Source organism: Pecten maximus, chromosome 1 (assembly GCF_902652985.1).
Source record: "Pecten maximus chromosome 1, xPecMax1.1, whole genome shotgun sequence".
Taxonomy (NCBI): Eukaryota; Metazoa; Mollusca; class Bivalvia; order Pectinida; family Pectinidae; genus Pecten; species Pecten maximus.
In genome coordinates, this window is record NC_047015.1 from 22420413 (window position 1) to 22435610 (window position 15198).

General features: G+C 42.8%; 1 protein-coding gene across 1 annotated transcript in view; it reads left to right on the forward strand.

Moving 5' to 3' along the window:
- Positions 1 to 11819: 11819 nt before the first annotated feature.
- LOC117334517 overlaps positions 11820 to 15198 on the forward strand; it is a 48217-nt gene continuing 44838 nt past the window's right edge. Inside the window, exon 1 of the mRNA XM_033894229.1 lies at positions 11820 to 15004. Coding sequence (XP_033750120.1) covers positions 11893 to 15004 — 3112 coding nt within the window. The 5' untranslated portion in view covers positions 11820 to 11892. The remainder of the gene's footprint in view (positions 15005 to 15198) is intronic.

Here is a 15198-nt window from a genome sequence, read left to right on the forward strand (position 1 = left end):
TATGTATCTTCAGGCTGGGGTCTACACTGTCACCGTCACCACTGTCAATGACATCAGCAGCATGTCTGTACAGGTATATACCACTCCATAAATACACAGACCCTACACTGTCACCACTGTCAATGACATCAGCAGCATGTTTGTACAGGTATATACCACTCCATAAATACACAGACCCTACACTGTCACTGTCACCACTGTCAATGACATCAGTAGCATGTCTGTACAGGTATATACCACTCCATAAATACACAGACCCTACACTGTCACCGTCACCACTGTCAATGACATCAGCAGCATGTCTTTACAGGTATATACCACTCCATAAATACACAGACCCTACACTGTCACCGTCACCACTGTCAATGACATCAGCAGCATGTCTGTACAGGTATTTACCACTCCATAAATACACAGACCCTACACTGTCACCGTCACCACTGTCAATGACATCAGCAGCATGTCTGTACAGGTATATACCACTCCATAAATACACAGACCCTACACTGTCATCACTGTCAATGACATCAGCAGCATGTCTGTACAGGTATACATCACTCCATAAATACACAGACCCTACACTGTCACCACTGTCAATGACATCAGTAGCATGTCTGTACAGGTATATACCACTCCATAAATACACAGACCCTACACTGTCACTGTCACCACTGTCAATGACATCAGTAGCATGTCTGTACAGGTATATACCACTCCATAAATACACAGACCCTTCACTGTCACCACTGTCAATGACATCAGCAGCATGTCTGTACAGGTATATACCACTACATCAATACACAGACCCTTCACTGTCACCACTGTCAATGACATCAGTATCATGTCTGTACAGGTATATACCACTCCATTAATACACAGACCCTACACTGTCACCACTGTCAATGACATCAGTAGCATGTCTGTACAGGTATATACCACTCCATAAATACACAGACCCTACACTGTCACTGTCACCACTGTCAATGACATCAGCAGCATGTCTGTACAGGTATACATCACTCCATAAATACACAGACCCTACACTGTCACCACTGTCAATGACATCAGTATCATGTCTGTACAGGTATATACCACTCCATTAATACACAGACCCTACACTGTCACCACTGTCAATGACATCAGCAGCATGTCTGTACAGGTATATACCACTCCATAAATACACAGACCCTTCACTGTCACCACTGTCAATGACATCAGTATCATGTCTGTACAGGTATATACCACTCCATAAATACACAGACCCTACACTGTCATCACTGTCAATGACATCAGCAGCATGTCTGTACAGGTATACATCACTCCATAAATACACAGACCCTACACTGTCACCACTGTCAATGACATCAGTAGCATGTCTGTACAGGTATATACCACTCCATAAATACACAGACCCTACACTGTCACTGTCACCACTGTCAATGACATCAGTAGCATGTCTGTACAGGTATATACCACTCCATAAATACACAGACCCTTCACTGTCACCACTGTCAATGACATCAGCAGCATGTCTGTACAGGTATATACCACTACATCAATACACAGACCCTTCACTGTCACCACTGTCAATGACATCAGTATCATGTCTGTACAGGTATATACCACTCCATTAATACACAGACCCTACACTGTCACCACTGTCAATGACATCAGTAGCATGTCTGTACAGGTATATACCACTCCATAAATACACAGACCCTACACTGTCACTGTCACCACTGTCAATGACATCAGCAGCATGTCTGTACAGGTATACATCACTCCATAAATACACAGACCCTACACTGTCACCACTGTCAATGACATCAGTATCATGTCTGTACAGGTATATACCACTCCATTAATACACAGACCCTACACTGTCACCACTGTCAATGACATCAGCAGCATGTCTGTACAGGTATATACCACTCCATAAATACACAGACCCTTCACTGTCACCACTGTCAATGACATCAGTATCATGTCTGTACAGGTATATACCACTCCATAAATACACAGACCCTACACTGTCACCACTGTCAATGACATCAGTATCATGTCTGTACAGGTATATACCACTCCATAAATACACAGACCGTACACTGTCACCACTGTCAATGACATCAGCAGCATGTCTGTACAGGTATATACCACTCCATAAATACACAGACCCTACACTGTCACCGTCACCACTGTCAATGACATCAGCAGCATGTCTGAACAGGTATATACCACTCCATAAATACACAGACCCTACACTGTCACTGTCACCACTGTCAATGACATCAGCAGCATGTCTGTACAGGTATATACCACTCCATAAATACACAGACCCTACACTGTCACCACTGTCAATGACATCAGCAGCATGTCTGTACAGGTATATACCACTCCATAAATACACAGACCCTTCACTGTCACCGCTGTCAATGACATCAGTAGCATGTCTGTACAGGTATATACCACTCCATTAATACACAGACCCTACACTGTCACCACTGTCAATGACATCAGTAGCATGTCTGTACAGGTATATACCACTCCATAAATACACAGACCCTACACTGTCATCACTGTCAATGACATCAGCAGCATGTCTGTACAGGTATATACCACTCCATAAATACACAGACCCTACACTGTCACCGTCACCACTGTCAATGACATCAGCAGCATGTCTGTACAGGTATATACCACTCCATAAATACACAGACCCTACACTGTCACCGTCACCACTGTCAATGACATCAGCAGCATGTCTGTACAGGTATATACCACTCCATAAATACACAGACCCTACACTGTCATCACTGTCAATGACATCAGCAGCATGTCTGTACAGGTATACATCACTCCATAAATACACAGACCCTACACTGTCACCACTGTCAATGACATCAGCAGCCTGTCTGTACAGGTATCTACCACTCCATAAATACACAGACCCTACACTGTCACTGTCACCACTGTCAATGACATCAGTAGCATGTCTGTACAGGTATATACCACTCCATAAATACACAGACCCTTCACTTTCACCACTGTCAATGACATCAGCAGCATGTCTGTACAGGTATATACCACTACATCAATACACAGACCCTTCACTGTCACCACTGTCAATGACATCAGTATCATGTCTGTACAGGTATATACCACTCCATAAATACACAGACCCTACACTGTCACTGTCACCACTGTCAATGACATCAGCAGCATGTCTGTACAGGTATACATCACTCCATAAATACACAGACCCTACACTGTCACCACTGTCAATGACATCAGTATCATGTCTGTACAGGTATATACCACTCCATTAATACACAGACCCTACACTGTCACCACTGTCAATGACATCAGCAGCATGTCTGTACAGGTATATACCACTCCATAAATACACAGACCCTACACTGTCATCACTGTCAATGACATCAGCAGCATGTCTGTACAGGTATACATCACTCCATAAATACACAGACCCTACACTGTCACCACTGTCAATGACATCAGCAGCCTGTCTGTACAGGTATCTACCACTCCATAAATACACAGACCCTACACTGTCACTGTCACCACTGTCAATGACATCAGTAGCATGTCTGTACAGGTATATACCACTCCATAAATACACAGACCCTTCACTTTCACCACTGTCAATGACATCAGCAGCATGTCTGTACAGGTATATACCACTACATCAATACACAGACCCTTCACTGTCACCACTGTCAATGACATCAGTATCATGTCTGTACAGGTATATACCACTCCATAAATACACAGACCCTACACTGTCACTGTCACCACTGTCAATGACATCAGCAGCATGTCTGTACAGGTATACACCACTCCATAAATACACAGACCCTACACTGTCACCACTGTCAATGACATCAGTATCATGTCTGTACAGGTATATACCACTCCATTAATACACAGACCCTACACTGTCACCACTGTCAATGACATCAGCAGCATGTCTGTACAGGTATATACCACTCCATAAATACACAGACCCTTCACTGTCACCACTGTCAATGACATCAGTATCATGTCTGTACAGGTATATACCACTCCATAAATACACAGACCCTACACTGTCACCACTGTCAATGACATCAGTATCATGTCTGTACAGGTATATACCACTCCATAAATACACAGACCCTACACTGTCACCACTGTCAATGACATCAGCAGCATGTCTGTACAGGTATATACCACTCCATAAATACACAGACCCTACACTGTCACCGTCACCACTGTCAATGACATCAGCAGCATGTCTGAACAGGTATATACCACTCCATAAATACACAGACCCTACACTGTCACTGTCACCACTGTCAATGACATCAGCAGCATGTCTGTACAGGTATATACCACTCCATAAATACACAGACCCTACACTGTCATCACTGTCAATGACATCAGCAGCATGTCTGTACAGGTATATACCACTCCATAAATACACAGACCCTTCACTGTCACCGCTGTCAATGACATCAGTAGCATGTCTGTACAGGTATATACCACTCCATTAATACACAGACCCTACACTGTCACCACTGTCAATGACATCAGTAGCATGTCTGTACAGGTATATACCACTCCATAAATACACAGACCCTACACTGTCATCACTGTCAATGACATCAGCAGCATGTCTGTACAGGTATATACCACTCCATAAATACACAGACCCTACACTGTCACCGTCACCACTGTCAATGACATCAGCAGCATGTCTGTACAGGTATTTACCACTCCATAAATACACAGACCCTACACTGTCACCGTCACCACTGTCAATGACATCAGCAGCATGTCTGTACAGGTATATACCACTCCATAAATACACAGACCCTACACTGTCATCACTGTCAATGACATCAGCAGCATGTCTGTACAGGTATACATCACTCCATAAATACACAGACCCTACACTGTCACCACTGTCAATGACATCAGCAGCCTGTCTGTACAGGTATCTACCACTCCATAAATACACAGACCCTACACTGTCACTGTCACCACTGTCAATGACATCAGTAGCATGTCTGTACAGGTATATACCACTCCATAAATACACAGACCCTTCACTTTCACCACTGTCAATGACATCAGCAGCATGTCTGTACAGGTATATACCACTACATCAATACACAGACCCTTCACTGTCACCACTGTCAATGACATCAGTATCATGTCTGTACAGGTATATACCACTCCATTAATACACAGACCCTACACTGTCACCACTGTCAATGACATCAGTAGCATGTCTGTACAGGTATATACCACTCCATAAATACACAGACCCTACACTGTCACTGTCACCACTGTCAATGACATCAGCAGCATGTCTGTACAGGTATACATCACTCCATAAATACACAGACCCTACACTGTCACCACTGTCAATGACATCAGTATCATGTCTGTACAGGTATATACCACTCCATTAATACACAGACCCTACACTGTCACCACTGTCAATGACATCAGCAGCATGTCTGTACAGGTATATACCACTCCATAAATACACAGACCCTTCACTGTCACCACTGTCAATGACATCAGTATCATGTCTGTACAGGTATATACCACTCCATAAATACACAGACCCTACACTGTCACCACTGTCAATGACATCAGTATCATGTCTGTACAGGTATATACCACTCCATAAATACACAGACCCTACACTGTCACCACTGTCAATGACATCAGCAGCATGTCTGTACAGGTATATACCACTCCATAAATACACAGACCCTTCACTGTCACCACTGTCAATGACATCAGTATCATGTCTGTACAGGTATATACCACTCCATAAATACACAGACCCTACACTGTCACCACTGTCAATGACATCAGTAGCATGTCTGTACAGGTATATACCACTCCATAAATACACAGACCCTACACTGTCACTGTCACCACTGTCAATGACATCAGCAGCATGTCTGTACAGGTATATACCACTCCATTAATACACAGACCCTACACCGTCACCACTGTCAATGACATCAGTAGCATGTCTGTACAGGTATATACCACTACATCAATACACAGACCCTACACTGTCACCACTGTCAATGACATCAGCAGCATGTCTGTACAGGTATACACCACTCCATTAATACACAGACCCTACACTGTCACCGTCACCACTGTCAATGACATCAGTAGCATGTCTGTACAGGTATATACCACTCCATAAATACACAGACCCTTCACTGTCACCGCTGTCAATGACATCAGTAGCATGTCTGTACAGGTATATACCACTCCATTAATACACAGACCCTACACTGTCACCACTGTCAATGACATCAGTAGCATGTCTGTACAGGTATACACCACTCCATAAATACACAGACCCTACACTGTCACCACTGTCAATGACATCAGTATCATGTCTGTACAGGTATATACCACTCCATAAATACACAGACCCTACACTGTCATCACTGTCAATGACATCAGCAGCATGTCTGTACAGGTATATACCACTCCATAAATACACAGACCCTACACTGTCACCGTCACCACTGTCAATGACATCAGCAGCATGTCTGTACAGGTATATACCACTCCATAAATACACAGACCCTACACTGTCACCGCTGTCAATGCCATCAGTAGCATGTCTGTACAGGTATATACCACTCCATAAATACACAGACCCTTCACTGTCACCACTGGCAATGACATCTGCAGCATGTCTGTAAAGGTATACACCACTACATAAATACACAGACCCTTCACTGTCACCACTGTCAATGACATCAGTATCATGTCTGTACAGGTATACACCACTCCATAAATACACAGACCCTACACTGTCACCACTGTCAATGACATCAGCAGCATGTCTGTACAGGTATACACCACTCCATAAATACACAGACCCTACACTGTCACCACTGTCAATGACATCAGCAGCATGTCTGTACAGGTATACACCACTCCATAAATACACAGACCCTACACTGTCACCACTGTCAATGACATCAGCAGCATGTCTGTACAGGTATACACCACTACATCAGTACACAGACACAAACTTACCACATAGGAGAAAGTATTCCTAGGGGTTGACAGAAATCAAATACTAGGGTGACAGAGAAATCACTACTAGGAGTTAACAGAGAAATCACGCCCGAGGGGTTGACAGAGAAATCACACCCTAGGGGTGAACAAAGAAATAACACCCAAGGGGTTGAAATTGAAATCATCACATAGGAGTAAACAGAGAAACCACACCCTCTTGAACAGGTAAAGTGGGAGACAAATCTGTGAATGATGGGAGAAATTAATGGCATTGCTATAAGAAAAGTAAAACATTTTCACTTTATTCACCATTTATTAAATTTGATTATGATTATAATAGCATTTTAGACTACCATCAGCAGATGGTGTGTTGTATAAATATTGCCCTTCAACTGTGGTCCAGAGTCAATCCATCTGTAAACAATCCTGGTTATTTCTTAAGAGCTACTACTAGGATATAGGGACAAATGAGAAGAACAAAAGTAGTCATATGTGTTGGTACAGTTATAGATAAGTACAAAAAGTTTTAACTTGCATAGAACTCGTACAAACATACAAGGGCGGAACCAAGATTCTTTTAGAATCCCCTGTTAATGGATTGTAGGATTTATTTGTCAATGGTAGGAGGAGATAATTATCCAGGATACCATCCAAAACCTGACAGTCAGTGAAGGACAGGCAGCCACGGTACTGGGACAGCTTACCTATCTCACCTGGAACATCACACAAGGTAGGTACTACATGTACAGCTTACCTATCTCACCTGGAACATTACACAAGGTAGGTACTACAGCTTACCTATCTCACCTGGAACATCACACAAGGTAGGTACTAAAGCTTACCTTTCTCACCTGGACCATCACACAAGGTAGGTACTACAGCTTACCTATTTCACCTGGACCATCACACAAGGTAGGTACTACAGCTTACCTATCTCACCTGGAACATCACTCAAGGTAGGTACTACAGCTAATTACCTATCTCACCTGGAACATCACACAAGGTAGGTACTACAGCTTACCTATCTCACCTGGAACATCAGACAAGGTAGGTACTACAGCTTATCTATCTCACCTGGAACATCACACCAGGTAGGTACTACATCTTACCTATCTCACCTGGAACATCACACAAGGTAGGTACTACAGCTTACCTATCTCACCTGGAACATCACACAAGGTAGGTACTACAGCTTACCTATCTCACCTGGAACATCACACAAGGTAGGTACTACAGCTTACCTATCTCACCTGGAACATCACACAAGGTAGGTACTACAGCTTACCTATCTCACCTGGACCATCACACAAGGTAGGTACTACAGCTTACCTATCTCACCTGGAACATCACACAAGGTAGGTACTACAGCTTACCTATCTCACCTGGACCATCACACAAGGTAGGTACTACAGCTTACCTATCTCACCTGGAACATCACACAAGGTAGGTACTACAGCTTACCTATCTCACCTGGAACATCACACAAGGTAGGTACTACAGCTTACCTATCTCACCTGGAACATCACACAAGGTAGGTACTACAGCTTACCTATCTCACCTGGAACATCACACAAGGTAGGTACTACAGCTTACCTATCTCACCTGGAACATCACACATGGTAGGTACTAAAGCTTACCTATCTCACCTGGAACATCACACAAGGTAGGTACTACAGCTTACCTATCTCACCTGGAACATCACACAAGGTAGGTACTACAGCTTACCTATCTCACCTGGAACATCACACAAGGTAGGTACTACAGCTTACCTATCTCACCTGGACCATCACACAAGGTAGGTACTACAGCTTACCTATCTCACCTGGAACATCACACCAGGTAGGTACTACAGCTTACCTATCTCACCTGGAACATCACACAAGGTAGATACTACAGCTTACCTATCTCACCTGGAACATCACACAAGGTAGGTACTACAGCTTACCTATCTCACCTGGAACATCACACAAGGTAGGTACTACAGCTTACCTATCTCACCTGGAACATCACTCAAGGTAAGTACTACAGCTTACCTATCTCACCTGGAACATCACACCAGGTAGGTACTACAGCTTACCTATCTCACCTGGAACATCACACAAGGTAGGTACTACAGCTTACCTATCTCACCTGGAACATCACACAAGGTAGGTACTACAGCTTACCTATCTCACCTGGAACATCACACAAGGTAAGTACTACAGCTTACCTATCTCACCTGGAACATCACACAAGGAAGGTACTACAGCTTACCTATCTCACCTGGAACATCACACAAGGTAAGTACTACAGCTTACCTATCTCACCTGGAACATCACACAAGGAAGGTACTACAGCTTACCTATCTCACCTGGAACATCACACAAGGAAGGTACTACAGCTTACCTATCTCACCTGGAACATCACACAAGGTAGGTACTACAGCTTACCTATCTCACCTGGAACATCACACAAGGTAGGTACTACAGCTTACCTATCTCACCTGGAACATCACACAAGGTAGGTACTACAGCTTACCTATCTCACCTGGACCATCACACTCTAGGTAGGTACTACAGCTTACCTATCTCACCTGGAACATCACACAAGGTAGGTACTACAGCTTACCTATCTCACCTGGACCATCACACAAGGTAGGTACTACAGCTTACCTATCTCACCTGGAACATCACACAAGGTAGGTACTACAGCTTACCTATCTCACCTGGAACATCACACAAGGAAGGTACTACAGCTTACCTATCTCACCTGGAACATCACACAAGGTAAGTACTACAGCTTACCTATCTCACCTGGAACATCACACAAGGTAAGTACTACAGCTTACCTATCGCACCTGGAACATCACACAAGGTAGGTACTACAGCTTATCTATCTCACCTGGAACACATTCGTTTCTAGATCAAACTTCATACAAATACAAAAGACTGTCAATATCTTAAACAAGTTCAAGTTTCAGGGTTGTTGAGTCAAGCTTAAGGTCACTTTTTAAGTAAATCCTTGTCAGCACTCTTGTGGTTTCACTTCTTGAAGGATTTTATCAAACTTCACACATTTACAAAAGACTTTCTGATCTCCGACAAGTCTGTGTTTCAGGGTTGTTGGGTCAAGTTCACTGTTGCAATTTTCAGAAAACCCCAGTTTTATTTTATATAATTCTCCAGTCATGATACCAACATTTCTATTTCTTTTATTGTTACATCATAATCAGTTGCATTGCTATTTATTACAACTGATTGAATGTATATTTTTCATTTTCCCAAAGCAAAGGACACCATCTTTATATATCATTACATTGTAATAGCTTGCAGCAGCCAGTAGGGGTCATGTATTGCTTTTAATCATTTGCAATACCCAATATATATACTTGTTTTTTGTCTTCTTTTACCATTATAGAATATTGATGTGATAAATTTCTATGATTAGGTACAAATACGACATACACTGCTGTGATGGGAGACAAGACAGTGTACAGGTGTACGTATCCCTCTCCGTCACTTATAGACCAATCAACCATGTCTACCACTACTCCTGCTACCACCACCACGACTATCGAACCAACAACCAAGGCTGTAAATGTAACAACGGACAACTCATCCATGACTACCAGTATAAGTAATATGACCCCGACCCAAGAGACCACACCTACCCAAGTAACCACCATGGAAGGCCTTTGTCAAGGTAATGACAACAACATGTTTCATAAGTGAGAAACAAATTATCTTTTAGTGAAATTTATTCAATTACCAGAGACTTACTTGGTCACCTGAGACAAATTCCTGATGCCTTTTGTCTGTTATTGTGTGTTGTCCATTGTTCTTCTCAGAAACCCCTGAACAAATTTCAGTGAAATTTTGCAGAAACCTTCTATGGTCATTTAAGGTCAACCAAAAGTGTTAATTATATGGTCCCCTCCCCACAGGGGACTGATCTGAGGGTCGGGGCCAAAAGGGGTTAAATCGACTGAAATTTCAAAAATCGTCTGGTTATATATAGGTTATATAGGGAAATCACATTTTGACTATCATTTGTTTGATTTCTTTTAGAATTCATTCTAACTTGGTTAACATTATCAGCATGGGATTGCAGTTTGATGGTATGCATATGTTGGTACTGACTGACCCCAGGAGCTGATGGATAGGGCCAAAAGTGGTTAATTGATTGAAATTTCAAAAACTTCTCAGACCCAAATAAGGAGGATTCAAATACTCTTTATAGATAGAAGCGTCTTAAGGTGCTTTAACCAAAATTGAGAATTTCATGACCCTTTTCATGAAACTTAATTATAATTTATATTGAGAAATTGGAATTCATCCTAACTTTGTTAACCATGTTAAGCATGGGATGAGAGTTTGATGTTATGCACATGTTGGCCCTGACTGACCCCTAGGGGCTGATGGATAGGGCCAAAAGTGGTTAATTGACTGAAACCTTCTGCTCGTGACACAAGTTAATATAGGGAATTCACATTTTAAACTATTAATAATTTGTTTGTTTTTGGTTGTTTCAATCTAACTTTATCAGCATGGGATGACAGTTTGATGGTTTGCACTTGTTTGCCCTGACTGACCCCATGGGCTGATGGCTGGGGCCAAAAATGGTAAAATTATCTGAAATATCTTAGATCTTGGGTGACCATTAAGGCCCATTGGCTTCTTATATCTGTGAATATGTAGATACCTCTAAAATTGATGAAATAATTCAATTATACTACTTTTACATCTGATTCTTCAACCAGATCTGAATGGATACCTTGGTCATTTGTATGGAAAGGCTGACTGGTACAACTTTACACTGACTGCTGAGAACTTGGTGTCCACAGCCATGATTTCACTTTCTCTCCCCGTACAGATTCCTATAGAAGGATTCATGATCATACCCACAGTACCGATTACGTTTGGAATTGAACGGCTCTTGGACTTAACGGTCACAGCAGGGAGCCACATGGAAGTTATGTCACAAATGAACGATTCTACACTTGCTATCACTGGTATCAACTCTGAGAATGGCACTGGTAAAGCCTTGGTGACCACATCTAACTACAACACCAGTGGTCAGTATGTTGTACAGGCAAATATCACCAACCTAGTCAGTCCTGTCATCACCTATGAGATTATAGTATGGATAGACTATGCTATCACTGATCTCGACATTCAGATTGACCGCCCTTTTGTACCAGTGGGAGAAATCGTCACGTTGAACATTTCCATGTTCTGGTGTTCCCGTTTTCAGATATCGTATAATTGGACAGACAACTCTCCAGAAGACACTATGTACATGTCCCTGTTGTCAGCACCAGACTTTATTGTACAGTCCCACATCTTCCTATTACCAGGCAGTTATCCAACTAACGTGACCATTACAAACCCTGTAGATAGGAGCAATACCCAGCACCTCATCATTACAGAATACGCAGTGAAGAACGTCAGTGTGACGGGACCCAGTGTGTTGTTCCTCGAGATAAACAGTACTGTAGTGGGGGAGTATGAACTACTGTTCCATGGTGGAGTACCACTACCTACTGATGCCACCTACACTGTGGACTACAAAGACGGGAATATGGAAGTGGGAGCTTTTGAGGAGATAGAGAAGCAGGAGGATGTGGTGTTGAATTGCACTGACCTTCTTGGTGTGTGTTCCACTAACTGTACTGATAGTAACTGTTCCTGTGTAGGAACTTACTGTGTGGACTGTGTAGGTCTGTTGACCCTATGTAACTGTACAGATAATGGGACTAATTCTTGGGTCAACTGTGACTGCTCTGATAGGGACTGTCGGAACCAGACTCAAGCAGACAACAGCACATTGCTCGCCGACACATTAGCAACAAGCGACGAAGCATTCCTGATTGTCCTCCCCCATGAGTATGTGTTATCTGGGACATACAATGTGTCTGTTAATGTGTCAAATCTGGTGAGTTACATGGTGTTCTACATTCTCCTCAATGTAGACGAGCCTATATATGACCTAAGATTGGTGTCCTCGGATATATATGTGGCAGTGGATACTTACTGCGACTTGACTATGACAATGAACTGGGGCTCCCGTGCCTCCTGTAACTGGAACCTGGGTCATGGTATCTCTGTCTTTTCTCTTCCATGTGATCGTTTTGCCCCATCTGTATATTCCCACCTATTTGATACTATAGGTGTATATGACACAATTGCCACAGCCAACAACAGTCTCAGCTCTGTGACGGTGAAGTCATCTTCAGGTCTGATCTACGTACAACAGCCAGTAGATGGCTATTCCATAGAGTGTGTGAATCTGACTAGCTATATTGGACCTCCGTATACAGTATCATATCTCCTTACTGTTGATTTCCGTGTCCTGTTTGATACCGGTAAGCCCCCTCCCACCAATGTTTCCTACACCATTGACTTCGGTGATGGCACGGTTACGGCTCCTGCTGAAATGCCAGTCAACATTACAGAGCCAGGTTATAGTCCCCCTTTTGACCTAGTTCTGTCCACATCTCACACCTACACCTATGGTAGTAACTACACGGTTAAGTTGGCGGCCTGGAACCTTGTTAGCAGCGAGACCTACACCTGTTCACATGACATATATGAGGGAATAGTATCAGTGTCTGTAAAACTGTATGACTATGATCCCATTACTCAGATAAAGAAGGAAGGCAGTGGGCCAGATAAAAACTACTTTACACTAGAACATCCGGTTCTGATGGAAGTCTCTAGCATACGGGGTTCCCACATGTATTATACCTGGTCATATGGTGATGGTATATCCGAGACTATATACTTTACTCATGCAACCTCTCACATGTACTTAACTGATGAACAGTTCAACATGACACTGAAGGCTTACAATATCATCAATGAACAAGTCATTTCAACAAACGTGATTAATATTCAGCGTAGATGTTTCGATACAGCTCTTTCCTGCTTCCATCCAAATGCTAAAAACACCACATTTTACTTCACTGTTGATGGGGGCAATGTGGCAAGTAGGGCATGTTATCTGATAGATTTAGATGATCAGTTGTCTGATCCAAGTCAGTTCCTATTTCTGGGGGAGCTTTCTGAGTGTGCCACCATTCCTCAGTGGGCAGTGTACTGGAATGATCCTGTGGTACCGCGATTGGAATTGTCCTCTGATGTTTGGCACCATAACAAGACAACCAATGGAGGAATATACAATGTCACGTTCACTACCAAGTTTATGTACCAAGGACTTTACTCTGTAAACATGCAGTGTATGAACAAAGTTTCCCAAACTTCCGTGTCATGGATGACTGGTGTGACAAAGGGACCATGCTGGTGGCCAGCAGTGAACCTCACTCGTCCCAACAAGTGTCGGGTATCTAACTGTGACAGTAGTCTACCGAATGTGAAAATTTCCTACAAGTCACATCAGCTTGTGGTTCAGTCTGATGTCTACATCAACTGTTCCTCTACCAAAATAGCCTACTATGCTTGGCAAGTGTTTTTAGTCAATGAAACTGATCGCACGGAGTCAGAGGTGATAGATCTTGGTGGTGCTGACACATACTCAGTGTCTGCCCGAAACCTTATCATAGCCGGAAGGACCTTAGAACTTGGCCTTTATCGGTTTCATCTCAATGTAAGTATGAACGAGGAGATGGGGATGTTTGGTGCTGATTCTGTCTATATTCGTGTTGTTTCCACTCCCCTGGTAGTTACCATAGCTGGCGGTGATTTGGTCAAGAGACAGTGGGGGTCTGATGTCCCATTACAGATAGATGGTATTACGGAGACATATGACCCTGACCTTGAAAAGTCAGACAAGAGTGGAATGAAGTTTGTGTGGCTCTGTCGTCGTCTCTGTGAGGAATGGCCAACTTATGATGCTGAATACGACAAGATACTGGTACCCATGGTAACCAACTGTACGTACCAGTTGGATGCCCTTGATGACCGTGGTTGTAACAAAATTGATAATGTAGACACTGCAGGTAGGTACATTGTAGCTGTATATAAAGCTCAGATTATATTATTATAGATAAATAAAATTTAATATGGGTCTGTTTCGTGGACAGGGATATCTCAACTCGAGTGGAAGAGTTTAGCCAGTTAGCACGAGGCTTGTCAGGGCTTCGAGGGTTGAAATATCCTTGTTCTTGGATCAGACCCATGTTTGATTATTTTT